This window comes from Podarcis raffonei, chromosome 2 (genome assembly GCF_027172205.1).
Source record: "Podarcis raffonei isolate rPodRaf1 chromosome 2, rPodRaf1.pri, whole genome shotgun sequence".
NCBI classification, from domain to species: domain Eukaryota; kingdom Metazoa; phylum Chordata; class Lepidosauria; order Squamata; family Lacertidae; genus Podarcis; species Podarcis raffonei.
Genome location: NC_070603.1, coordinates 70,683,008 through 70,710,954, shown reverse-complemented (window position 1 = coordinate 70,710,954; position 27,947 = coordinate 70,683,008). Strand labels below are relative to the sequence as shown.

At 46.7% G+C, this 27,947-nt stretch overlaps 1 protein-coding gene across 1 annotated transcript; it reads left to right on the top strand.

Moving 5' to 3' along the window:
* The first annotated feature begins 165 nt into the window (after positions 1 to 165).
* Positions 166 to 26,806, top strand: CDHR4 (cadherin related family member 4). The gene is made up of 21 exons (XM_053377330.1): positions 166 to 374; positions 1,160 to 1,180; positions 2,107 to 2,288; positions 3,071 to 3,145; positions 8,103 to 8,190; positions 8,564 to 8,655; positions 9,336 to 9,431; positions 10,456 to 10,559; positions 11,708 to 11,844; positions 11,999 to 12,182; positions 13,006 to 13,159; positions 13,486 to 13,588; positions 16,859 to 17,065; positions 17,756 to 17,895; positions 18,775 to 18,913; positions 20,044 to 20,258; positions 21,329 to 21,468; positions 21,812 to 21,853; positions 24,075 to 24,159; positions 24,732 to 24,765; positions 26,346 to 26,806. The coding sequence occupies exons 1-21, from the start codon at positions 242 to 244 to the stop codon at positions 26,399 to 26,401; spliced, it is 2,427 nt and encodes an 808-aa protein (XP_053233305.1). The 5' UTR covers positions 166 to 241; the 3' UTR covers positions 26,402 to 26,806.
* The last annotated feature ends 1,141 nt before the right edge of the window (positions 26,807 to 27,947 follow it).

Here is a 27,947-nt window from a genome sequence, read left to right as displayed (position 1 = left end):
GTAGGCCGATTTTGCTTGGAAATATTCTTTTGGCAGGACCGTTGCCCCGGAGGCTTTATACTCTTGAGCCCTCAGTCTCTTTCTCTTTGTGCTTTCCAGACTGACTCGTAGCCTCAAGGTTTCTTCCTCTTCTTCTTCTTCTTCTTCTTTAAAAAAATGTTTTCCTCACTATGTGTTGAGAAGGGCTGGGCAATTCCCATAACTGAGCTGAGCCTTGCTGTGCCCTGCTCTGCCCCGCCCAATGTCCTTAGCAACCCAACCTGGCAACTTAAGGAGACAAAGGCACAGAACACAGGCTGGACTGGAGCGTCCTTGCAAAATGGAACCAGGGTGGCCCTTGCCTCTCACATTGCTCCTCAGCATCTGTACTATAGGTAAGAGTTATGGGGATCTCAGCTCCATCATGCATGAAGCTCCTGCTCCATATCTGTTCAATGGAGGATCCCCATTCCCAAGTTAGATTTCGCTGTTAGGACATGGGAACCAAGAGACTGGAGAATTGGTGTCCCTATGGGTTGTTGTTGTTGTTGTTTTTGTTGTTGTTGTTGTTGTTGTTAGTATTAGTCAGCTTTTCACCTGAGGCCCCTGGGCAGGTTACAACCATTTACAATGTATTATTAAAAATCACAGCTCAACCACAAAATGTTATGGTTGAGTTTTGGCTCATCAAGGTCAGCCTAGACGTAGCATGAGTTACCCATGGCCAGAAACTATTGTGTTTTTAAAAGAATAGCAGCTAGCGGGGTGGTGGTGGTTTATGTTGAGCACATGGCGCTGGGGAAGAATTGACAGCCCTAGACACCATGAGAGCATTACCACAGCCCAGTCCGTCAAGGGTTTCCTAATCCTTCCCTCTGAGGAGATTGGTCCATGCGTTTGCCTGAGTACTCTCTGAAACAGAAATATGCATGATTACTTCCAGAAGCAAAGGAGAACAGGTAGAAGGTGGCATTTCCACAGGCAGAGCTTTTTCTTCCATATGACAACCTGCTTCTTCCTCAGTTCTCTCTTTCAACATCTGGGAACCACAGGCTCCTTTGCTTTTGGTTGGGGAGTATGTTTGCTGAGGGAATGTTTGCTCACTAATTGAACTGAATGTCTGGTAGATAATAACAGTATTTTCTCTTGTGTTTCCCCACCCCCCACCCCACTGCTCTAGATCCAGCCATCGGAGATGTAGGTAAGGAGAGGAAACCTCCACACTTCCCTACTTAACAGACCTATGACCAGTGGCAGGGGAAGGAAGATCACCCTATGCAGTGCAAAAGCAGGCTTTGATGCACAACAGCTGTGAAAACAAAGTCAGCTGTTCTTAATGCAGGCAAACATGGGTTATAGCCAAGCGTGTATGTTTGAGCACATGCACCTCCAGATGGGCATACAGACACCTGAATGCCTAAAGTGCTGTGATGATACACTGTGGGGGAAGCTGCCTATGATCAGAGCAAGGCAGCCTCTCTCCTGCAAACATAATATTGTAGTACCCTAGGAAGCCTTTGAACAGCGGCTGCTCTTAGGCTGCCAGATCTTCACTATAGATGAGAAGAGACAGACTGTAATTGCTCTGGAGTTGAATGAATACAAAAAATAACAATATTCCTTTATACAGTTAGTTAAAAGAGTTGGCATAACCATTTAACAATGCATACACAGCAATAACAATGCATGAACAGCCCAATTCCAAACCGCTATTGAGAACATAACGGCATCAGTTTACTGATGTTTGCTGAATGATCACTATCAGTGCTGTTAGGATCTGTTCCTGTTGCTCATTCATCCTCCATTTTTGGGTGTCTTGCAAATCTTTTTTCTTCTCTCTTTCTTTTATCCTCAGCCTTGTTTATTTGTTTATGACATTTTACCTGAGTTGTTCTTGGAGCCATATCGCAATTCTTGCATTGCAGGAGGTTGGACTTAATGACCCTCAGGGTCCCTTGCAACTCTTACAGTTCTATGATTTTACTATTCATTTATGAAAGCAAGCTGCCTATATTTCAGAAACATGGAAATTACCCATGTCATATGCATGCTTATCAAAGAGGGCTTTACTCTGCTGTAGTCAATGGTGCCATGGGACCAATACTCTCATTGCTGTCTCTGTCTCAGTGATTGAGGGCATCCCAGACACTGTGGTGCTAGAAGACAGCTTGACACCAGGTACAACCGTGGCCAACTTCACCGGCAACTGTACAGACTCCAGCGATCCACCCGCGGTAAATCTGAAGACCACAAGCCCCACCACATCTTTTTTCAATCAGCCAAATTTTGTACCCCCTGACATCTATGAGGTACAAAAGACCTGTAAATTTGTAGTCAATTCCGTGTGTGTGTGTGTGTGTGTGTGTGTGTGTGTGTGTACGCAAGGGGAAAGCTTTTCCTGCCATCATGTTCTATGAGAGTACAGGGACTCTTTCCCTCTGTGGCATTTTAAAACACATTTTAGTGGGGATTTTTGAACTGGTACTAGTGAGTCAAGAGTGCTGTTGTCCTGCTGCACTGCACGCCAGATATTTCAATCCAATCAAGATGAACTAGCCTCTTGTGGGACCAGAATATTTAATAAATTCTATCAATTAAACATACCTAAAAGAATTGAACAGGTTAAGTGTCATTTTTGTTAACTAGTATTGTGTCATGGAATACAGCTTTTGTTTAGCAAATGTAACCTGATTTTTAATGTATGTGAACATGTAACTAGTATGCAGAAGCATAGAGCATGTCTTCACTACAAGTGTAAAACTGTTTCATACCTGTTTCACTGCATTGGTGCCTACATTAGGACGATATGAAGCACCAGCAATTAGCTGCTTTCCTTCACACAAGTATGCAAAACTACTCCCCAAATATTACTGACGGATGCAACAGGGGAGACTTTTAATTGCTGCTGCTACTTTAATTACACCATTCCAACATGCCACGTACTCCCACCTGGCACCTGGGCACCTATCTGGCATATGGACATCTATTGATTGGTGCCCATGGCATCATCAACACTAGGCTGTTCAACAGGATTGAACATGTGGAAGACACGTGCATCACATGCTGAGATTTTTTTTCTTTTGGCTTCCAGGTGAGCCTTAGTCCCAGTGCTGCCCTGGATGCTAGACGGGTGAATCAGTATGTTTTGACATTCAGTGCAAGTTGCCTGTTATGTACTGAGTTGAATAGGATCCAAACTGCAGCAGTCTGATTGGTCCTAGAACAATAGGATCCAAAAGGCAGCAGTCTGATTGGTCCTAGAACAATAGGATTCAGAATGCAGCAGTCTGATTGGTCCTAGAACAATGCAGCAGTATGATTGGTTGGCAGGAACTACCCAATCATGCTCCAGATAGAAGTGAATCCACAACCTGATTGGCTTACAGTAGAATTCCGGAATTAGCCAATCATGTGTAGCCCATTGTGTAAATAATGTATATAAAGCAGATACTTTGAGGGGACTCTCATTCATTCCTCCTCACCACTATGAGCTGAATAAAGAGCATGAAATCACCTTGCGACTCTGAGTATATTTCACTGGCGACGAGGATGGGATCCCGCTGAGCTGACTGCCACACACAGCACCGCAGCACCGCCACCTGCCGCACCGCTGCCTCGCACCGTGTATCCAGGCTTCAGCTCCGGGACACAAGGAACTCAGAATGGCAACCGACAACAGCTTCTCGCCGTTCAACCCAGCATCGGGAGACTGGGAAGCGTACGCCTCCCGTTTCACCTTCCTCCTAGAAGCCAAAGGGGTCACCGACGAAGAAGACGCCAAGAAGAGGGCGATATTCTTCAGCGTCTGCGGAGAGGAGACGTTTGAAATCGCCCGGGCTCTCCTTGCGCCTGAAGACGTCGCTACTGTTCCATACAAAACAATAATGGAACAGCTGAAGGGGCACTTTTCGCCGCAGCCCTCAGTGGTGGCTCGTCGAAATGCCTTCTACGCAAAGCGGCAAGCCCCTGGGGAAACCATAACTGGGTTTGTGACCTCTCTCCGCCAAGCCGCCCGGTTCTGCAACTTCTCAGAGCTGGAGAACATGCTTCGTGACCGCCTCGTCGGTGGCCTGAAGGATGAGAAGCTGCAACGATGCCTCTACGCTAAGAAGGACCTAACGTTCCAGGTCGCTCTGGAGGAGGCCCTGGCAACGGAAGCTGCCGAGAGGTCGACGCAAGAGGCACGGCCGAGCCAGCTGTCCCAACCGAGGGTCCACCACGAAGACCTCACCGACGACTCAGGATCCGACAGGGAGGAGGTGCACCGAGTACAGCAGCGCACTCAAGCAGCCCACATACCACAGCTGCCTCGACGAGAAGGAGGGAGCTGCGCAAGCTGTGGAGAAAGTCACGAGAGGAGGACCTGCCGTTTCCGCAACGCAGAGTGCAGGCAGTGCAGAAAATTGGGACACATCGCCCGGGTGTGTCGGGCTCGGCCCACCCGACGCCAGGCATCAGATGACCAATCCAAGAGCCCCAGGTCCCGGGGCCCAACGCACCAAGGCAACTCGACAGAGCTCACGGACTTCCAGGTATACCAGTTGCCCCACCCCAACGTAGAGAAAATTTATGTTGACGTACAGATAGAGGGGGCCCCATGCCGCATGGAGCTTGACACGGGTTCAACTCTATCCATAATCTCGGCAAGGACCTTAAGGAAACTGTGTCCTACTGGGGGTCCCAAACTCAGGCCGGCCCCATTCACCCTCCGGGACTTCCAAAAACGTAAGGTCCCCACAATGGGGGTGGGGACCTTCAGGGTGCAATACCGAGGGCGGACGCGGCAACTGGACTTGCTTGTGGTCAAGGGCCCCTACATTAGCTTACTGGGATTGGCATGGTTTGGACCACTGGGGCTAGCCGTCACCGGGGTGAACCACACTAGCTTACAAGAGGACGTGGACGCCATATGCAAGGAATTTCCGGGGGTTTTCGATGGGAAATTGGGACAGTATACGGGCCCCCCCATTGCTCTACAGCTTGACCCCGCAGTACGACCAGTCAGGCTCAAGGCCCGCCGGGTCCCGTTCGCCCTGAAACCCCGTATAGACGAGGAATTGGACCGGCTCGTGGAGCAAGGAGTGCTGGAGCCGGTGCCTAATGCCCCCTGGGAAACCCCAATCGTCACGCCCGTCAAGCCTAATGGTTCAGTCCGCATCTGCGCAGACTACAAATGTACCATAAACAAGGCCCTCACGGCCCATGCATACCCAGTGCCAGTGGTCAGCCATGTTCTTGCCACCCTGGCTGGGTCGAAAATTTTTGGCAAGCTGGACTTGGCCCAAGCATATCAACAGCTGCCAGTAGATGAGGCCACAGCAGAGGCACAGACGATTGTGACGCACAGAGGAGCATTCAGGGTAAAGCGGCTGCAATTCGGTGTCAGCGTGGCACCAGGCATATTCCAGAATCTAATGGACTCTCTACTTAAAGGGATTCCTGGCGTCACCCCCTTCTTCGATGATGTGTTGATTGCCGGGCCCACACCAAAGGAGTTTGAGGACCGCCTCCGCACCGTTCTGCACCGTTTCCAGACGGCGGGTCTCAAGGTGAAGCGGGAAAAATGTCTACTAGGAGTGCCTCAGGTGGACTTTCTGGGATTTATGGTGGACGCAGAAGGGGTCCACCCGACTGGGGACAAGGTACGGGCCATTTGTGATGCCCCAGCGCCCAAGAACAAGACTGAACTTCAGGCCTTCTTGGGACTATTGAACTTTTACCATTCCTTCCTTCCCCACAAGGCGGCGGTAGCAGAGCCCCTACACAGACTCCTGGACAAGCGGGCCCCTTGGGTGTGGGGCCAGCGCCAGGAGGCCGCATTCCAGGCAGTCAAGGACTTGCTTGTCTCAAACTCGGTCTTGGCACACTTCGACGAGAGGCTGCCGGTGGTGCTAGCATGCGATGCCTCACCCTATGGAATTGGCGCTGTCCTGGGACACCAACTCCCGGATGGAAGAGAGGTACCGGTGGCATACTTTTCCCAGACACTCAACGCAACCGAGCGGAACTACTCGCAAATCGACAAGGAGGGTCTGGCAATTGTGAAGGGAGTAAAAAAATTCCATGATTTCTTGTACGGGCGGCCCTTCACTGTGGTGACTGACCACAAGCCGTTGCTTGGCTTATTTGCCCCTGAAAAGCAGACCCCCCAAGTGCTGTCTCCTCGCGTCCTCAGGTGGTCAATTTTCCTTGCCAGCTACCAGTATGCACTGATTCACCGTCCGGGAAAGGCGATGGGCCATGCGGATGCCCTCAGCAGGCTACCACTACCGGAAACAGGCCCCGACCCAGCACCTGCACAAGAGGTTATGAGCCTGGAGCTGCTTCCCGACCGCCCCATTCAGGCACAAGAAGTTGCACACCATTCCAAGAAAGATAGGGTCATCTCCCGGGTCCTGGACTGGGTGTGGAGGGGATGGCCCAGCAGCAGCCCCGGGCCAGAATTCGCCGGCTACACAACCCGCAAACATGAACTGTCGGCCCACAAGGGGTGCCTGTTATGGGGAAGCAGGGTCGTTGTTCCCCAGCCCCTCCGCAAAAGGGTCCTCACAGCCCTACACGAGACACACCCAGGGGTAGTAAGAATGAAGGCCCTTGCCAGGAGTTATGTGTGGTGGCCGGGGATCGACGGAGAGATAGAGGCCTGGGTCAAACACTGCCAGGCCTGCCAAGAATCCCGCCCAGATCCCCCAAGGGCCCCAGTCCAGTCCTGGGAGTCCGCCCGAGCACCATGGTCACGCCTGCATGTGGACTTCGCTGGCCCCTTTCAGGGGAAAACATTCTTCATAGTGGTGGACTCCTACACCAAATGGCTGGAAGTCGCACTGGTACCGTCCACTTCTACGTCCGCAGCCATCCGGGTACTACGCAGGCTGTTTGCAACCCACGGGCTCCCTGACACTCTCGTCTCAGACAACGGGACTGCATTTACGTCAGGAGAATTCCAAACCTTCACAGCGCAGAACGCCATCCGCCACATCCGTTCGGCGCCATTCCATCCTGCCACCAATGGCCAAGCAGAACGCATGGTGCGGACCACCAAGGACACCCTTCGCCGCATGACGCAAGGGGATTGGGAGTACCGCCTTGCCACATTCCTTCTAGCACAGCACAGCACCCCCAGCTCAACGACTGGCCGGAGCCCCGCTGAACTACTAATGGGTCGGCGCCTTGCAATCAGATTGGACCGCCTTCACCCCGATAGAGCTCAGGATGAGGTAGTGGTGGGGGAAGGCAGGAACCCCCGGACCTTCGAGGCCCAGGACCCAGTGTACGCAAAGAATTTTGGGGCAGGCCCAGCATGGGTACCAGCCACAGTCACCAGGGTCACTGGCCCCGTGTCGTATGAGGTGCTAACAGATGGGGGGCAATGCTGGCGCCGCCACTGCGACCAGATACGGCGACGATTCCCGGGAGAAAACCAGGAGGAGGAAAGGTCAGAGGAGTCCCAAGGGAACAGAGGGGCAGTGAGGCCCATAGAGCACGAGGGGCCAGCAGGAGAGGCAGAATCAGTAAATACAGAGAGGACCTGCGAGGCCGAAAGGACACCGGAACCAGAACCACGACTGAGCGAGCCGGTTGCGCCAGACCAAATAGCCCCATCACAGCCAGCATCCTTGGAACACGAGCCAGAACCTGAACCCCGGACCAGGGAACACCCCAGGCCGCAACGCACACGTAGGCCGCCAGCGTACCTCGAGGACTATGAATGCGACCTCCCGGGCAGGACTGGAACTTAGAGGGGAGGGGTGTTATGTACTGAGTTGAATAGGATCCAAACTGCAGCAGTCTGATTGGTCCTAGAACAATAGGATCCAAAAGGCAGCAGTCTGATTGGTCCTAGAACAATAGGATTCAGAATGCAGCAGTCTGATTGGTCCTAGAACAATGCAGCAGTATGATTGGTTGGCAGGAACTACCCAATCATGCTCCAGATAGAAGTGAATCCACAACCTGATTGGCTTACAGTAGAATTCCGGAATTAGCCAATCATGTGTAGCCCATTGTGTAAATAATGTATATAAAGCAGATACTTTGAGGGGACTCTCATTCATTCCTCCTCACCACTATGAGCTGAATAAAGAGCATGAAATCACCTTGCGACTCTGAGTATATTTCATTGCCCAAGTGACACGCCAGTTGAAGTTAAGCTCTTCATTCGAGTCATTGCAGCAGACAGATTGGAGTGTGGCAGTGGACCTGAATACATAGGTAAGGCTCTCACGGTAGCCCTGGTATTTCATCCTAAGGCCCTGACAAGGGTGCCATGGTGAGAAGAGTTTTAATATGGTACAGTACTGCGGTGGGGTGAGGGTAGGGGTGGTGGTCTCGCTACCAGGCACTGAGAGGCAGTGAGTTCTTTAGCAACATGTGGCAGATCCTGCATGGCAAAGGAGGGTGCTGTTTTTTTTCCAACCACGGGGAGGCAGATTTGAATAGTAGACTTGCCAGTGCTAGAAGAAGGGACTCTGGGGCTGCCCGTGCCAGTGGGAAGCTCAGCCTGCAGAAGGCTCCAGTGCTGTCAAAGGGACAGATTCTAACTAGGGCAAGAGTCTGACTGCTTCCATCTCTTTTACTGCTGCAGGAGAGAAACCAGTAGGCGTTTCAGAGGATGTTGGCCCTGGAGAGTTCATCTACCAAATTGTACTGAAGAGGGAAGGCAGAGGCAACTTGACTGTAAGCACCTTTGTTGCAGGGAAAGCAGGAATGTTGGAAGACTTAACAAAATAAAATTAAAACCATTATAAACTATTCTTAAATAAATGCTTTTAAATAAATAAGGACTATATTTGGGGAGAGGGACGCAGGTGGAGCTGTGGGTTAAACCACAGAGCCTAGGACTTGCTGATCAGAAGGTCGGCGGTTCGAATCCCCATGACGGGGTGAACTCCCGTTGCTCGGTCCCTGCTCCTGCCAACCTAGCAGTTTGAAAGCATGAAGTGCAAGTAGATAAATAAATCCCGCTCCGGCGGGAAGGTAAACGGCGTTTCCATGCACTGCTCTGGTTCGCCAGAAGCGGCATAGTCATGCTAGCCAAATGACCCGGAAGCTGTACGCCGGCTCCCTCGGCCTATAGAGCGAGATGAGCGCTGCAACCCCAGAGTCGGCCACGACTGGACCTAATGGTCAGGGGTCCCTTTACCTATAGTTGGGGAGGGGGTGTCTTGTAAAGGGAATTTTCAAGTAGTGTGTCTGGCCATGGAGAGAAGGCTTGAGAATTTGGAAGGTGGCATATTCTAACAGTGCCCCAGGCAGAGGGGGAGATAGCAATTTTGGACATAAGTCTTAGGGGATGAGATTTTCTTTAAAACAAATAAAGAAACAATTTCCCAAGCCAACTTTTTCTTTTTATACAGTTCTCCATAGAGAATGCCTCTCTGCCTTTCACCATAACTGGAGATGGAAGAGTGCTGGCACCTGCCATGGGTTTCAGTCGTGAGCAAGCTGGCAAGGTGTGTTCCATTGCTTACTGTACCTATGCATATGTTCTGCCAATGTCACTGTCCTTAAACCTGCCACTCCCCAGCTCTGTCCCCTTTCAAAAGTGTTCTGTAGTTTGTTAAGGGAGCTGGGAACTGTAGCTCTGTGAAGGAGAAACAGCAGTCCTCAGGATTCTTCAGAGTACAACCTGCACTTGAAATATTCATTGGATGTGCTTTAAGTGTATGGTGTGGATCTTTGTCTCACCAGACGTTTCCTCCTAGCCCCTGTGACTCCCACCTCCCTGTCCCCAGGTCCTCTTTTCATTAAAAGGCATCATTTGGATAGGGCCACACAAATGATACTAAAAAAACACAGACACAACGGTTTATGGAGGGAAAAACCATGCAGCAGGCTTCTGCTTCTCATGCAGAACTGTAACTAAAAGCATAGTGCTTGAGAAAGCTGACTCTACCAGTTCCTAGTATGATAAGGCAGTTGGGACAAAACACGACATTCTCCATTTCAAGGTACTGTGCCTTCCTGTTCCTGGGGCTTCTGTGGCACTTCAGTCTTCCCTCCCTAGGTCTCTTGGACCCAGCAACATACTAAGAGCTTGCTTTTGACTAGACCTATCCCTCCTGCGGGACGCGGGTGGCGCTGTGAGTAAAACCTCAGTGCCTAGGACTTGCCGATCGTATGGTCAGCGGTTCGAATCCCCGCGGCGGGGTGAGCTCCCATCGTTCGGTCCCAGCTCCTGCCCACTTAGCAGTTCGAAAGCACCCCCGGGTGCAAGTAGATAAATAGGGACCGCTTTCTAGCGGGAAGGTAAACGGCGTTTCCGTGTGCGGCGCTGGTGCTGGCTTGCCAGAGCAGCTTCGTCACGCTGGCCACGTGACCCGGAAGTGTCTTCGGACAGCGCTGGCTCCCAGCCTCTTAAGCGAGATGAGCACGCAACCCCAGAGTCGGACACGACTGGCCCGTACGGGCAGGGGTACCTTTACCTTTACTTTATCCCTCCTGCTTGAAATTCACGCCATGCCGTTCTCCCTGCAGACGTTCTCAATGGTCATTGTGGTAACGGACAGTGGTGGGAGAAGCTGCCGCAGGACTCTGGCAGTGAAGGTGCTGCCTGTTTACCAGAAGCAAGTCAATTTCACGTGAGTTGAGTTGTTACTATGTTGCTTTTAACATAGCAACTTTTATATGCCACCCTGATATTTTATGATATGCTGGTATAGGGCACTTTTATGAATCAACAGCGGGGAGAGGGATACAAAGGCTCTTGGGCTCCAAGTTCCCCACAGCATAAACTTAAGGCATGGGCTACTTGCCCCAATATGTTCCGCCAACGCTGGTGGTTATGCAATATCATAAGAAAGGTGTGCTTAAGAAACTTTTACCACAGAGTAGAGAGTGCTGGGGCATCGCTCCCAGATCATGTCTAGTCACACTTGACCTGAGAGTTGCACTTCTGTGACACTGCAAAGGATTAAAATAGTGCTTTTTTGGCACCTCTAAGATATCGCCTCCTCACAAAGCAATCACTTTTGATGTAAGGAATGTACATTCAGGCCATCAGAGATTTGAGCCAGGGCAAGAGGCTACTGATCCGGGCTTCCCCATTCCAGGGCACATGTGGGACCCATCCACTTCCCCTCTCATCAACTTGTACCAGAGAAGGAAAGCCCTAGCTCTGACAGCCTTTTGAGTAGACAAACATCAGGTCCCTGTGATACCTGGAGTGTTGCTTTTCCCACCCACATCCTTTCAAGTGCCATGCCAGAGAGGCTATTGCTGACTAGTGGCTGCCAGTCCCTGGTGGTAGAGGTGGTAGAGATGATCTGGATTTGAGAGCAGAAACTGAATTAGGAGAGATTATTCACTTGCTATAAGGGAGCTGTGCAAATCCCCTCTAGTGTCAGGACAGGTTTACTGTCTCCTCTGTCCCATGGGCCTGGGCAGCACAACATGAGCAAGTGAGGAGTGTGAGCTTCTCTGAAACACCACCAGTCACCATTGTATTGGGGACTGGGCCATCGCACTACGTCAAATTCTTTGAAGGAAGCATAGAGCAGGGAGGACATTCAGGTGTGTTTTTCTCTTTCTTCCCTTTGATGCCACACATATTGTTGGAGTTGCATGGAGCAGCCATAACTCAGTTTCCTATTTTTCAACATGACTCTAAAAGTCCTTGTTGTCCTACTAATGCTCTGCTTCCTGTATTATCCCAAAACAGGAATATTCAGCTGAGTAAATGGGGTGGCTTTTAGCACCTGGGGCTTACACTCTTTTCTTCATGATTTAGGGAGTCATCATTAGCAATATCGGTATCAGAAAACACAATTCCCCTCCAGCCTATTGTAAGAGTCAATGCCAGTGGGGAAAATGTGCTTTACCGGATCATCTCCTCTCTGCCCACAAGGCATTTCACCATTGGACCAGGTAAGGAGAATCCAGGGATGTGGCATGGAACCCACACAGCCTCAGGGAGGGCTGGGCCTTCCGTGGTGGTCATCAACAATGGTCTTCAAACTATGTCAGCCATCTTACCCTCAAGGAGCTGAGTGATCACAGCCAGTTTCTTGCTTGCATGCAGACACAGGCATAATCAGGAACACGTATGACCTAAATCTGAGACGCTATCCAGACTTAACTGAAACCCTGCTCACAGTGGAAGCCTACAACATGCTGCATCCGACAGATAAAGCCACCATCACCGTCAACATTACAGTAAAGCGGCAGAACCTGCAAGGACCTCTGTGCACCCCTGCTGTAATTGTGTAAGTCTCCATAGAGCAAAAGGATCTTACTCAAGCCTGAGCCAGCAAAAGAAATGTAGAGTTTGAGGGTCTCTCCCTACCTGCTATGCACAACAGGGTATAGCAGTATTTAGGGTATAAGAGGATCCATGAGTATTAACCATGAGTAGGCAAACTAAGGCCTGAGGGCCGGATCCGGCCCGATCGCCTTCTAAATCCGGCCCACAGACGGTCTTGAAATCAGCGTGTTTTTACATGAGTATAATGTGTCCTTTTATTTAAAATGCACCTCTGGGTTATTTGTGGGAAATAGGAATTTGTTCTTTTTTTTCCTTTTTCAAAACATAGTCTGGCCCCACACAAGGTCTGAGGGACAGTGGACCGGCCCCCTGCTGAAAAAGTTTGCTGACCCCTGGATTAACTGTGGCTCTGAGAGGAGAATTAGGGCTAGAGTGGTGGTGGGGACTTGTGGCTCTCCAGATGTGATTTGGCTTCAGCTGCTATCAACTCCAGACAGGGATGAGGAGTGTTGAAGATCAGCAACATCTGGAAGGGCCACAGGTCTCCCACCCCTGATCCAGAAGTAAGAACCATCTTAAGGGCTAATGAGTCAGAGCAATCAGAGCACAAGAATTGTCTTCTTTCCACTGACAGAACAGTAGACCTATGGAGAAGCCTTGACATGCTTGAGCTTCTGTTTGTCTTGTCATCAGTGATCAGCTCTAAGAGAGGTTATTGAGAAACATAGGCAAAGCAGGGAGGAGGAGATTTTTCTCTCCTTTCAAATCACCATTTCTACCTTCTGCATCTTTTACTCTTTGTGGCTATTGCTGCTTAATCCTAGGACTGAGATTCCAGAGACGACCCCCATTGGGACGCCACTGCCGTCTCCATCTTGTAATGATGTAGAGAGTGGCAGTGATAGGCTTCACTACGAAATAATGGAGGGCAGCCAGAGCCCTCCCTATAGCTTCCAAATGAGGCACTCAGAACTACAGGTAAGCCCTTGGAATGGACTTATTTCTTTCATCAGATATGTTAGGGAGAAGGGGTGGGGAGAGTGGGCAAGGCTTAAGGGTTGAATAGCTTCCAACATACCTAGCCATCCTCTCAGTTTTGCCAGAATTTAGGGCAAAATGTCTCAGGGTACTGCTTAATTCCAATTCAGTCACTTCTGGGTACCTGAGAGATAATGAGTGCGGTATCTCTAATTAACAATGAGTTTACCATTTTCCCAGACTAAGCATCTCCCCTTGGCAGAGGATGCTATTAGTTTAAGATGTGCCCATATGGTCCTGACCTTTCTGTCCTTGGGTCCTGGCAGGTGAACACCACTTTGGACTGTGACTCTGAAGCTATGGCCAGCCTTAACTTCCAGTACCAAGCCACCATTCTAGTGACTGATGATGGAAGTCCTCCACAAAACAGTGCGTACTGCTCTGTCAGTCAAATGTTATTTGGGTTTGGTCTTCTTTGATACAGAAGGTCATGGGAAATCAGGACTTCAGCAAGATCTCTCCTGGATTGGCTTGCTTTGAGGTATGGTAGGAATCAGAGGGCAGAGGTGACTTCCCCGGTAAAATCCTCGCTGCAGAAACAGTTATTGGAGCTCTCTGTTGGCAAAGGTAAATGTATCATGTTTATGGCTGTTGCCTGGATTAGTACCAGGACCTAGGAACCCAGTGAAATGCAGGCACAAAGCAAGCACTTGCTGAGGATCAGAACTAAATTATAGGCCAGATGGTATGTGTTCAGTAGGCAGTGACAGTGTTTTAATGAGCCTGTTTGCATATGTTTCATAAGAAGTTGAAGTTTGGATTTATAGCAGAAGACAGCATTCCACTCCCCCCCTCCATTATACATTTCTTTTGTACCTCACGGCTTTGGCTTCTGTTAGTACACACACACACACACACACACACACACTTGGATGCTTTTGGCTTTTATGAATCCAAAATCTGTACCAAGAAACTTGAGTTCTCTTACCTTTGTATATTATGTAAAAAGCTATGCAAAGTCCCATTTCAGCTCAGACCTCACTGAGCTCCAGCTCTGAGGGCCTTCTGGCGATTTCCTTAATACAAGAAGTTACAGGGAACCAGGCAGAGGGCCTTCTTGGTAGGGGCACCTGTCCTGTGGAATGCCTTCCCAGGAGATGTCAAAGAGATACAGTGGAACCTTGGTTGTTGAATGTAATCCATTCCGGAAGACCATTTGACTTCCAAAACACTCGACAACTGAGGCACAATGGGCGGTCAGCAAATTCCATTGCAAAAATGGAGAAACACGCCTCAGAAGCCGTTTGACTTCCAAGGAGCATTTGAAAACAGAAGCATTCACATCTGGGTTTTCGGCGTTTGGGTTCTGAATTGTTCAGCTTCTGAGATGCTCAAAAATCTCCCTTAATTAAAAATAAAAGAAAAGAAATCTAAGGCAGCAATCCTAACCCTATTTACCCAGGAGTAAGCCCTACTGAATTCAGTAGGACTTACCTCTGTGTAGTCATAGGCTGGTGCTGTAAGAGCCTTAGGGTGCTCAGCCCAGTGCTTCTTTAGTGCAAAAGTGGAATCACAGAATATAAACAGCCTTGATTGTACCATTTTGCTCTGTTCTTAAGAGCAGCCTCTCCGTACCACCTCACCTGACTTGGCCACCCATATCGTGGGCCCATCTTGATACAGCCATCTACTAGGAATAAAGAAACAGATTTGCAAACAATCTCTTCCTTTGGGGATGTTTGAACAAGGAAAGGATGTATTTGTGCGAAGCTGCAATCCACATTCCACTTCTGCACAAGCCTGAAGAGGCAACAAAGTGTAGTTAACATTGATTTGCCACAACCCTACAGAGAATAGCAAATACTGACACCGTGACCAATCCTTCTGTTACATTTTCCAAGTGCCTTCAAAAGCATTCCAATGAAGAAAACATGTTGGAAGAGGCCTTCAGGTTGAACATTTTAGTTGCATGACCACATTGGTTAATGAACAATTTGTAAAAACCTGACTGAAAACAAACCAGGTAGTAGCTCAACAATGAACTTTGTTAACGGGTTACCACTGAAAACCAAAGGTGCCATCCAAACAAAGTATTTTCAAGTTTGATTGAATTCAATGAACATGACATAAGACTATGCCTGCCACCCTGCATTGAAATCAGTGTGCTTATTGTTAATTTGGTTGTGTCCTGAGTGTACAGGGAGATAAGAGCCACCAATTACTGTATTCCATAAAAGTCATGGCTAAACAATAAGGGAAACTTTCAAAGCAGCTGTACAAATTCTGCAAATCATCTGCCCTTATACTTGTGGCTGGTTGATAAATAATCATACTTTTATCAATAGCATAAAGAAGATAATAATGACTTGTGTTTATATTTATTGATAGAGAAAATGTACGTCATGTACTACAGGGCTGTTGACTACAGTCATGTATTACAGTTGTTGGCTGATTTGACCTTAGAAGAAAGAAGTCCCACAAACTTCTTCTGTGGTACATGAAGGCAGACTGTTACTAAACAAATTTGTCATGGACAAGCAACAACTGCATGTGGTCTGTGTCAAAAAATAAACAGAGGATCAAACAGAAAGCCCAGCACGGACCACCCTGAAAGGGACACATACTTCACACTACAAATAGCAAACTGACAAACATCCAATAAAATGGAAATAATTAAAGCACACAAACATGAGAATTGTACGGAAAATTTTCTGGATTTTTAAAAACAGTTAAAATGAATGTGCAGAGAAATGTGGTATCCACAATGGGTTCATAGACAGTTAATATGTCTAATAATTGCAAACATTGAATATATAAATGTATAAACCGGCTAGATGAGGGTCACCGAGGCAGGTTGTAAGAACAAAACAGTGAGCTCTTTGACTGGGTGGTTGTGAGAGCCATACCACACCAGATTCTGGCCCATCACCAAATAATTAAAACTATACACGAGGTGACGACCAATTGGTTTAAATCTGGATCTGCCCCAATCACATTTCAAGCAGTGTTTAGAGGGACACAGTTTTTAAAGTGAATGGGGTAGGTATATGGGATGTGTGTGTTTGTATTGAGTACCTCCCAGCTGGGGCAAAAGACCCTGACAAGAGAGGCTACAGGGAGGTAAGTGACAGGTATGCAGTGCTCTGTTCACACATCCCTCTTGCTTGAAAAATCAGACCCCACTTCCTCTGGTTACATGTAACTGGGTTTAAAATTAAAGTTGAAACCTACAAGCCTGCAGCTATCATGTACAATTTGAGCCGGGCATTTTGTTAATGGTTATGTAGGCTGGTTTCTCAGTTCCTAGCCAATGCTTAGCCAACGCCTGCTGAAGCTTGAGATTTTGCTTCCATATTTATTGAGCATCCTGATTGGTTTGTACAAATTATATGGGGAGTTGCTATGACATCCATTTCCTTGAGTATTCTCCCTGGTTTTTTTTAATGGGGAGGTTATATGATGTCATATCAGGCAGTATTTATCCCATAATTCCCAGTGCATTTCCACATCACTTTCCTTACCACAAAAAATCTAGGATTTTTCCCCGGGGTGGGGGAGGTGTTGTGCAAGAGCATCAAATCAACTGTAGCTGTGCAACTTGAATTTTCCAGTATGTGATTGAATCTCACCTGTAAAAGAGTAAGTCTGAAAGTGTCCCTAGTCACGCAGGCTTCTCAGATTTGTTTCTGTCCCCTGCAGCCACAGTGCAGGTGTTGGTGACAGTAAGCCGAGTGAATGAATACGACCCAGAGTGCTCAAGGCAATTCTTTAGTGTTCCAGAAAATGCAGCCTTTGGATACTTCATTGGTAGCATCAATGGCACTGACCGAGACTATCCTTTCAACAACATCATATACAGCATCCTGGGTTCAGAGGATTCTGTTTTCTACATTGGCCGTCACTCAGGTAAGGAAGGGGATTGGAATCCTGTATGACGTATCCAGGTAAACTTATGTCACCTGCTCTTAGCCCTACTTCCCTGGTTTTATATAACACACCACTTGTCTGGGTTTATTCTTCAGATCTTGACTTAATTGGGCTTTCTTGCATTTTGATTTAGATTAAGGTTCCTCCCTCTCACACACACCCAGATTGGGACTGATCCCGTCAGCCTAGAGAACTCCAGAGGATTTTGCTAGGGAATAATGGCCCATGCTTCACAACACTTTGCCTTCTACTTTCCCAAGGCCCATACTCAAGATCATCTCAAGCAGATCATTTAACACCCTTTTAACTACCTACCATACTCACATCAAAGGGGTGGAAGAATGGAAGTGGGGATTCAGCTTTGGCAGTTGTGAATATGGACCTGGAAGTGGCCGTTATTACAAAGTACAGTGGTACCTCAGGTTAAGTACTTAATTAGTTCCGGAGATCCGTTCTTAACCTGAAACTGTTCTTAACCTGAAGCACCACTTTAGCTAATGAGGCCTCCCGCTGCTTCTGTGCCGCCAGAGCACGATTTCTGTTCTCATCCTGAAGCAAAGTTCTTAACCTGAAGCACTATTTCTGGGTTAGCGGAGTCTGTAACCTGAAGCGTATGTAACCCAAGGTACCACTGTAGTATAAATGCACAATTTTATCTTTGTGGCACAGGTGAACTCTATGTGTTGGGACCACTGGATTATGAAAAGCAGAAGTCATATCATTTGGTCATCCACCTAAGGGACTTTGATAATGGCGTAAATCCTGAATCGTCGAAGACGAGTCTGTGTAACATCACCATTAATGTGCAGGTAACTGGACTTGGCAGGTGGGTGAGTAGAGTGAGGTTGTTGCAAAGCTTTGAGTGGGACTAGGTCATCTATGAGATCACCTTACCCCACATGTGTCCACTCAACCACTTTGATTGGCAGAATCGGCACTTTTTACAAGTTAAGGAGGAAGTTGAGTTAAGGAGGAAATGCAGTTTGAAAATGTTTGTATAAAAAACCAAGGAAGGGGAGTAGGGAAGTGTAAATAATTGTGTATGTGATCAAATTTGATGGTTACTATTTAAAATTTGAAACAACTGGGAATTTTTTTAAATAAAATAAAAATAAAACTACAGTACATACAGCAGCTGTTAACAGCCAGCTCAGGATGCTGACCTCAGTATACAGTGAAAGTTGCTTAATTGTTTCTTCCTAGGTCATAGTCCTAATGGATATCAATGGTCCTCAAAACAGTTTTTTTTGCCCCAAAAGGGAAGCTCCCCTTGGTGCCAATGGGTAGTTTTATGGGTAATGAAATGATCAACCCACTGAGGCCCTAGCATTCAAGACATTAAATTATTCTTTCATTGGCTCAGACCAGAATCTGAAATGAACTTTGGGAAATGAAATTGCAGAAAGTAAACCCTTTCGTGCCAAAATCAAGTGCTGTGTTCTGTAGACACCTGCTCTATGTCATCTTTTGGCTGTTGCTTGGTTCACACAGAACGCTGCAAAAGCATGGGTTATAATTGCTTCTTAACACTTCGGGTAATGTGAGAAGCCTAGCACATGAAGGGGTCCTTGCATGGAACCTCGCTTCTTGGAGCACTGGTGATAATTGCAAATGGGAGATGGGAGTTTGGGAACAATCCTTTCCAGGACTTCTGTGCCGATAAACACGACCCCTTTCCTTGCTCCTAGGATATAAATGATGAGCCCCCTGTGTGTAATCCACCCTTTTATCAGAGTTTCATACTTTCCACAAGTACTATGTGTGTCACTAATCTGCAATGCACGGAAAAGAATGAACGAAGTGAACTCGCCTACAGGATTGTTGGAGGTATGGAATGGCTGAGGCAGAGCATTAGGGAATAGGCAACAAAGAGGCTACCCTAAACTGTGACATTCTTTGGTTCCAACTCCTGAGTGAAGCTGCTGAAGAACAGAGGTGGATTTAGAAGATATGGGCTACTGTTTAAGCTAGATAGCCGTCAGTGGAGGGAAACAGGAAATTAATGGTGTGCTGAAGCTAGAACTCTCAAGGCAGAACTGAAGTAGCAGAAAACATGAGAAGGTCTGCCTGAGAGTGCAAGCCTATGCAAAGAGGGCAGCAAGGGACTGCTCTAGGTTGTGTTTCTGATGGCAAATACTGAGTGTGCACCATACACTTAAGCAGGTTTAATAGTCCTTCCTCCTCAGGTCAGTGGTGTAGAGAAGGAGGGAATGCATAGTTCTGGAGCTTCTTTCAGAGCTGGAGCAATGGCATAACCTGCCAGAGTGCCAGGAATAACTGACTGGTCCTCATTGCTCTGCCAAGTGGACTAGGTGACAATGAGGTTTTCAAGTTTGACAGATCACCGTGGAGGAGGTCAGAGAACGAGGAAAATAATTGCACAGAGGCTACATACTTCTCTCTTTTTCTTTGAGTAGATTCCTGCTTCACATTAGCAGGTAAATGGTTACAATTTAGATAGATGGTTTGCATTCACAACGGAAAACTAAAAGTTACATCTTAGCTCAGATGTGTTTTACAAGTTACACCTATGCAGTAGGCACCAATGAGTTCACTCCCAGGTAATTATGCATAGGTCTACAGTCACACTTATCCTAATAAACTGGTATTGGCCTTTGAACTGCTATTCTGTATGCTGTTTATAAATAAATCAGCACAGTTGGGGGGGAATTAGACTCTACTTTGGGTCATGGCAATGCATCCCCCGCCCCCAGTCTATGACAGCTAATAATGAACACCTGCATTTAAATTCTGAAGTGCACTATACCACTGTCCTATGGAATCCTGAGAACTGTAGTTATGTGAAGGAGGCTTTGGAGCTCAAACGGACGTCCCTACACTCTTACAAAACTACAATTCTGATGATTCTTTCGGGGGAAGCCAAAACAAGTTAAAGTGATATACAGCTGATGTAAGTAAGGTTTGCAGTGTAGATGTGCTCCCTCCCTCTTTTTCAGGCAACACAAATGGGCGCTTTCGCATGAATGGAAATTGTATGCTCCATAATACCTTCTCCTATGACCGTTCTGGCATTTTTGACCCCCTCACTTTTGAGCTGCTGGTGGAAGTGACAGATGGTGGGAGCACACCTCGCTTCAGCAGCACTGCAACCGTTCTCGTTTACGTGACTCCCTGGACCAAGACAGTGCCTACTACTACCACCACCACCACGGTGAGGGGGCAGATAAGGACATGCTGTTGCCAGGAAGCCTTGAGTCAATCTGATTCACAGGAGTAGTCACACTTGCACCAGGGCCCCTAGACCCACAGCTCTTTCCCTGGGCTATGAAGTGTGTCTGCTATAGGATGCTTGCTTGCATTATGGTAGCTTAATAAGTCACTTAATAAGTTCCATTTATAGGTGAATGCGACCTTCCTAATATGACTTGACCTTTTAGCAGCATTTGACACCTTGAATTTGAATTTGACAGCATTTGGAAGCCACCTGGATCATCTGAAATTAGACATTAGAATTGGAAATTGGAAATTGAAATTAGTGACTGCGTGATCTCAGAGTAGTAATGGGTGGCTGCTAGCGCTGCTGAGTTGCAATTATTGCATGGACTATAGCAAGATTCCACCTTGACCTCTTTACTGTTCAGTGTTTCTGAGTAGTCACTGAGCGAGATCCATTGATTATTTGCAGTGCAGTGAGAACGAAGAACACACAGTTCCAGGACTTTTTTTTCAGAGCAGAAGTGATGAAATAATTGCTAGAGTGCCCAAGTTGAGAGTGGCATTCATGACTATGGGACATCTTACTTCATCCTCATAATAACACACTTTATGAAGAGTTGTACTTTAAGATGGTTTGGAAGCTTTTATTGGTGGAGAATGCTGTGGTAAATATTTTGGAAGAATATTCCCGTGAGTCAGTAGTAGCAGCTCCCAGGTTCAAGTAAAAATGCTTTTAATAACCTTTAGAAGAGGGGGTACATGGGTATGCAGCCTCTATTAATCATAATTTGGGAATAAATCTATTTCACTGCGTGCCATGCTGGAAAAAATATTCAGTACATTGTCAACAGGTCAGAAGGGCTTAGTTAGTCCAGTAGCCTCTTACTACAGGTTAAGAGCATCCCCACACATTGATGAAGGAACAGATTGAGAGAAAATTATTGGAAGGTTTAGATTTGAATAATTCCACTAGTTCCAATGACTTGATGGGCTTTCTCAAGTGGAGCCTGACAAGCCTGAGCTTGTGTGGTTCTGCATACTAGATTTATGTTGTTTTGATTTCAGACGGTGCCCAAGGAGCCCATCACTTTGCACAGAACTCTGAGGTATTGGGCACCAGATCCCTGGTTCGTGGTGGTTCTTACGCTCACTGGAGCTCTCCTCCTTTCTGCCTTGGGTTTATTGTTCTGGCGACTCTGCTGGAGGTGAGTTTCCAGTGAAACTTCTCTATCTATACCTTATTTCATATCAATTCCTGACTCAGCTTTGATGTCAGTGGGGTCTTCATTAGCAGTGGCTGTTACCCAGGCATATTCTGGAAGGGGACCTGTCGAATCTGTAACCAAATATGAACAATTGTTTTAACAAGAAAGAGCCTGATCTGGTCCCATAGACAATGCTCTATTCCCCTCCCTGCTATCTTGAAAAATGTGAGCTTTTACAATCTGTTGCATGTCACCAAAACCTTTCTCTTGCCCTCTTGAGCTCAAGGAACATTTTGGCTTGCTAAGTACCTTCTCAGAACTCTCACTGTTGTTTGTATTTCAGGAAAGCACCAGGAGAGACATCTCAGCCCCTACTGCAGAACAAGTAAGAACCCCTATTCATGACACAGAGCCTTGTGCGACTTGGGGGAGTGTTGATTCTCATGGCATTACTTGGACAGGGCCGAAACTAGGCTTTCTGTTACTCGCGTCAAATACCCAGTTTGTCACATACCCCCACATGTGTTTGCGTACAGACGTATACACACCCACCCACCCACCCCTCTCAACATATTTCTTCATAAAGGGCATAAAAAGTAGTTTGAAAGAGGCTGGAGAAAAGATAATCTCTCCAAATAGTAAAATTGTCTGTGTGTGTATCTGGCTTTCATTCAACCTTAAGTAGATCTCCTCAGAGAGTAATAGATCATTTGAGGAATTATAAGAAGTATTATGACTGTCTGATATAACAACAACAACAACAACAACAACAACAACAACAACAACAACAACAACAACGGAAGCTGTGATAATGATCGGGCACATACCAGAGAGTAAGCCCTACTGAACTCAGTGAAACTTACTTCTTCTGAGTAAAAATGCTTAAGATTGCAGTATAAGACTGCAATCACAGTTACTGGGAGTAAGCTGCATTGAATTCAGTGTGACTTACTTCTGAGTAGTAAAGACTTGCAGTTTAAGGTTCTAAATAGTGAAATAAAAGAATAAATACTCCACAAGTTTCCTTAAAAATATGCTGGATGCTGAACCATTGCAATTAAATAATTTAAAGTGGATTGGCTACATTTTCCTTCCAAATTACAGGAAGGAATAAATACAAAGTGCTTCATATGCCAGCATCACATTTCTTCCATTGCAGGTATTTTATTTTCAGTATGAAGAGGACTCAGTTTTTATAGCTGATTGTATGCAGCAGTGCCTTCTTTATGTATTCACATGGTGCAAACATGTATGTTGTCTTTTAGATCCACACAGAGAGAGAGACAGAGACAGACAGAGAGAGAGAGAGAGAGAGAGAGAGAGAGAGAGAGAGAGAGAGAGAGAGAGCTCTTTTAATTGATCTCTGAGATGTTGTGGGAAGCAAAAGAAAAAAGCAACAAAACTTCCCCTTTTCATCTTTGCTTGGAGAGCAACCTTCTTCAGGATTTCTCTTTCACACACAGTTCACACACACAAGCGCCCCTCTAGAGGCTTCACACAGGCTGAGACCCCCAGCTAGCCACCCCACCCCTTGGAAGGGTCTGTCTTACAGGGTAAAGTCTTGTAGGAGGTACAGAAATGAGCTGAAGCACATCTCAGCTAAGAAGATGGAGTTATAACAGCCACTGACCACATACTACTTGGAAGGGCCCAGCTGATGTCATTGCTATGATGGGGGGTGGGTTTCATAGTTTGTTCAACATTCAGGAACTTTATGTATATACAGCAAATACAGACTGTCAAAATTCTGTGCCAATTTAGCAATGCAAAAACTGCACTAAGAAAAACAAATTATGTCACTCCTTATGCTTTATGCAGAATCATTAAATTTGCTCATTTGCCATCATTCTGCTGCTTCTCCTGGTCATGGAGAGAAACATAATGAGGCACCAAAGCCTCACCATATGGCTGTGAGGAAATCTATGGAGTTTCCTCACGCCTCCCAGCTTTTTAAGTTTCACCAGACATTGTTCTGCATATTTTTGAGCCTGGTTTCACAGCTTTATGGGATCTTGTTTTATCTCTCTTTTTCTCTCTGTCGCTTTCATCAAACAGGGAAGTTTGAATTCTACTGAACTTGTGTGAGGTGCTCACTGTCAAAACACACACCTCTGGTCGCTCTCAGTGATAAGCTTTTATAACTCCTGTATCCAGCCTTAAGATATCAGAAGCAATAGGGTGAACTACGGTTTCCTTGGCCAGCAAGAGACTGAAGGCCTATTGCAGCTCTCAAGAATGGGCCTCTCTCAGCTGTCCAAAGCCTTCACTATAGATGCTGCTGGCAGAGTTAATTGGGCACATTTGGGAGGGCTAAGCCTAATAATAACACAGCCTGGTTTCCCTGCAGTGGAGCCAGTGGCGTAGCGTGGGTTGTCAGCACCCGGGGCAAGGCAAGTAATTTGCGCCCCCTAACCCATGGATTTGCCCTAACCCCAGATGTTGCGCCCGTTGCGGCCGGCCCCCCCTGCACCCCCACGCTACGCCACTGAGTGGAGCAGAGCTTCATCTTAATGATTAATCCAGACTATTGCTTTGTCTGCCATTAGCCTTGATGGACTCTCACAAGGATGCCGAGTTCCTTCTGATCCACATTTCTCATTCTGTAGGGACAAAGGAGTGGAAAGAAATTATGTCACAACAGAAGAGCCAAGCAAGGAGAAAGGGAAAGATTCCACAGAGCCACTGAGTCTGGTACGGCATAGTCCACTTTCAATTTCCCCAGTTGGTTTGTACTTAGCTTGCTTCTACATGCTGCTATCAGTCACCGGCAATCAGCCTTGTGGCAATTCTGCACTTCCATGTGTGGAGCAGCCTTCCTCACCTGGTGCCCTTTAGATGTTTTGGACTACAACTCCCATCAGCCCTAGCCAGCATCACCTGTGATGAGAGATGATGGGAGTTATAGTCCAAAGCATCTAGAGGGCACCAGGTTGGGAGAGAGTGGTCTAAACTGATATGGGGCCATGAGTTTGTCTGGGATTTTATGCTCAGCAGCAGCTGTGTGACACTCTACTGTGTGCTAATGTTTCTAGATTGTGGTCAACCATACTTGTTTTAACAGTGTACAATCTATGGAGCATGACATAGAGCCTGGCATGTCTTGTGTCCATTGGGATCCAGTAATGTGCAGACTGCCTACTTGGTGAAATGCTCAGTTCAAAAGCAGCTTTCCTTTCCTCGTAGTGCTCCTTGCCCTTGGTACCCAAGGTTGGGACTATGATTATAACGTTAGTTCATCTGTTTCTCTTCCTCTCTTGCTGTAGCAACGCCAGTTTGATGGTCGTGCCCAGGACCCTGGTAAGCTCATTCTCCATTGTTTAATAATTGTTTCAAAGCACTCTCATGGGGTGTATAGCATGGGGACGATATAGCAGTTCAGTCAGTTTATCAATCATCAAGCAATCAATGCGACATGCACATGTTTTTTCATGTCATTGAAAGAACGGCCATGCCATGCTTCCCTCAGCTAGAGCTGATTTCATTAGCACATGGGTGAGAACACAACCTTTTTAGATTGTGTGGGCCAGATCCTTCTCTGGACCCAACACCAAAGCCCAACTTTGACAGGTGAGTAGGGCAACCCATCAGTCACATGACATCATCATACTGTTGGATAGTTGACAGGTGGGCATTTACCTCTTCCACCTAATTACCTTGTGACACCGGCCTTGAAGCCTTAACGGGAGACTGCTGTATGTAAGCTCATTATTTCTGAGGTTCTAACCCATTCCCATAAACCAGTCTTAAAGGGGCAATAATGGCACAACCTCCTGCATTGGAAAAGTGCAGGGTTGACCTCCCCACACCTCAGCAATTTTGCTTTCTGCAGGGATTGGGTGCATATCTGAACTGGGCAGGACTGACCTGTTTGCATATCAACTGATGTTGGGGAAGCCAATCCTGCTTTCTGAAGGAACCAATTGTACACATCAGTTCCCGCGAGGAACAGGCACATGCAGCCATACCATTGCAGTTCAGCAGCTGAAAAGTGGGTGGTTCAGTCCTGCTTCTTTAGGGATCAATTTTCCCCATTCATCAGCTGATGCCAGCTGCTCAGTGGGATGATGCCACCTGATTAAGAGGTGGGCATGGTTTCAGGAGAAACCATTTTATATTTTTAACAAAAAAATCTCAAAGCGGTTTACAACCCACATTAAAACATCAAATAAAACAATCCAGAATAAAATATTACAGAAGAAAGTCAAGCATACATTCAAAGCTGCATAATGACCAGGAAACTAAAACATTAACTTATAAGATTTAAAATAAAACCTTGCTAACGGAAGTCACATATAAAATGCACAATTAAAACAGCATAATTAGCAGGAGCATGAAATGTTATCATAAGCACAGAACATATCTGCTGCTGTTGCTGCCAATCCTGCCAATGGTGGTTCATGGTGGCTGGCGGCTGTGAAAGCTCAGGCTTGATGACCTGGATCTGCAATAAGACAGAAAGATTACATGTCACAGCAGTCAGCGAACCCACAATCTATAACTGGCTCTCTGGCAAGGATGACAGACTGAGAACCATGTGGGTCTAATGATATTATCAGGCTGTGTAGATCCCTGTAGGATGCCATGACTCTGGACTGGGAAGTTTGAAGGTTCCAAATGAAACAAATGCTAGTTATGAACTACAGATGCCACAGAGCAAGGCCACTTATCACCTCCACGTTTGTAGCTTAAAAAAAAAAATTCATACAAAATCAGGCATGAATGAAACCATTGCAGAAAGCAGGCTAGAAGTATTGAAGCAGAGACAGTGTGGGTGCGCAGTGTGGGAATGTTGTTGGGCACATGGAGAAGACAAAGGATGGGGACGTGGAGCTAAACTGGACAAAGGCCTAATGTTGTTCCTTGCCTTATGTCCCTAGTCACTGGCCAATATTACCTGTTTGACAGCAGCACTGGAGCACGGCGCTGGGTGTGAGCATTCTCTATTCCATCTTAAGGAGCGAGGCACAGGTGTACACAGATAAAAAGGAGGAACAGGGTTTTCCGCACAGCACCAATACTGTTATTTACATATACATATAAAAAATTGTTACCTGCTGTTTATGTTGGGCTGGCAACTAGCCTTTCCTATCATGTGCCCCTAATTGTTTACATTGACTTGTGCATGTTCCTGGGGAATCAGAGAAGTCTCTAAGAGCCTCTCCACTGGCAAGCTGTTTTCCTCCTGGCTAGTCTTCATCTGATAAACTTCAAGATCTGACAACTTGGGTTGCTACCTTTGTTTCTTACCCTGCTCTAGAACTTTGTTCTGATCCAGCAGGGCTCTTGTGTTCTTATGTTCTCTGTGAAAATTGTGCCATAATAAAGGATGTGCCTTTGATTGTGTATAGAAAGCCTTTCATTGACTAACTACTAAGTTAGCACAACCATTTCCGAAATATCTGATACTATTGGTAGGGAGGTTAACAGGCCAAAGAGCAAGTTATAAACTTGCGCGTTTCCATTATGTTCTAAGAAGAGCTAAGATGTTATCTTTAAAATAAGAGGGGGAGAGCAGAGCCTATTGGGTGCGTTCCCCCCCCAAAAAAAACAACCCCCAGCCCAACTTGGAGCCAGCCTTGTGGCTTGCCCTTAACATCAAATGAACCATTGTCTCTTGACCCAGCTCCCTGAACAAAATGCCCTAAACTGGCATGTGTGGTATTGAGAGCATCATATTATTTTGTGCACCCTGATGTTTCCTGAATTTTGATGACACGTGTTACCATCAAACCACACTGAACACTGACAACAATTTTCATGTGTGAGGCAGGTCAGAAGAAACTTGAACACCCTCCGATGAAGCATCCAGCTGCAAGGATTGATTACTAATGTGTTATATATAGATGGCATTTGGAATGTTAAAGAGTGTTCAATGACACTTAGGAAACCAGTTAATCACTCCCATTTGTTACATACAGAGAGTTGATCAAACAAGGACACCTTAATCTGCTGACAGCTCTATCGCAGGGACATTTCTATAACATCAGGATGCCCCATTTGTGTATCTGTCTTCCCTTTTAAATTCTCTTGGCTGAGGTAAGGTGAGCTGGGCCATGGGAACCACAGGTATAACCTTTTGTTACCCCAGAATGACAAATAAATGAGAGCTTCAATAGAGAAGCGAAAGCTGGAAGCGGGTTTTTTTAGTTCCAGCTAGTTTCAAAAAGCCCCCATTGTTTCTGCATTAGCTATGCAGAACCACACACTCGTCTCTCACACATAAGAGCAGTGCAATGGAACAAGAAGCTAGAGCTCAAAACCTCTGCTGAGCAGAGGCCACCTGGCATAGATTCCCTATTTCTCTTTTTCCTCACTGCTCTTAAGTTGCCAAGCTGTAAGACGCCCTACTGACTAGAAAGCTGTGAACACCCTGGGGCAGAGTCACATAGGACCTCTGCAGACTAGAGCAGGTTTTGGGCAGGTGTATTCTGCAACATGGCGTAAACACAGTAACAGTGCTTTAGCGGTGAATTTTTGTT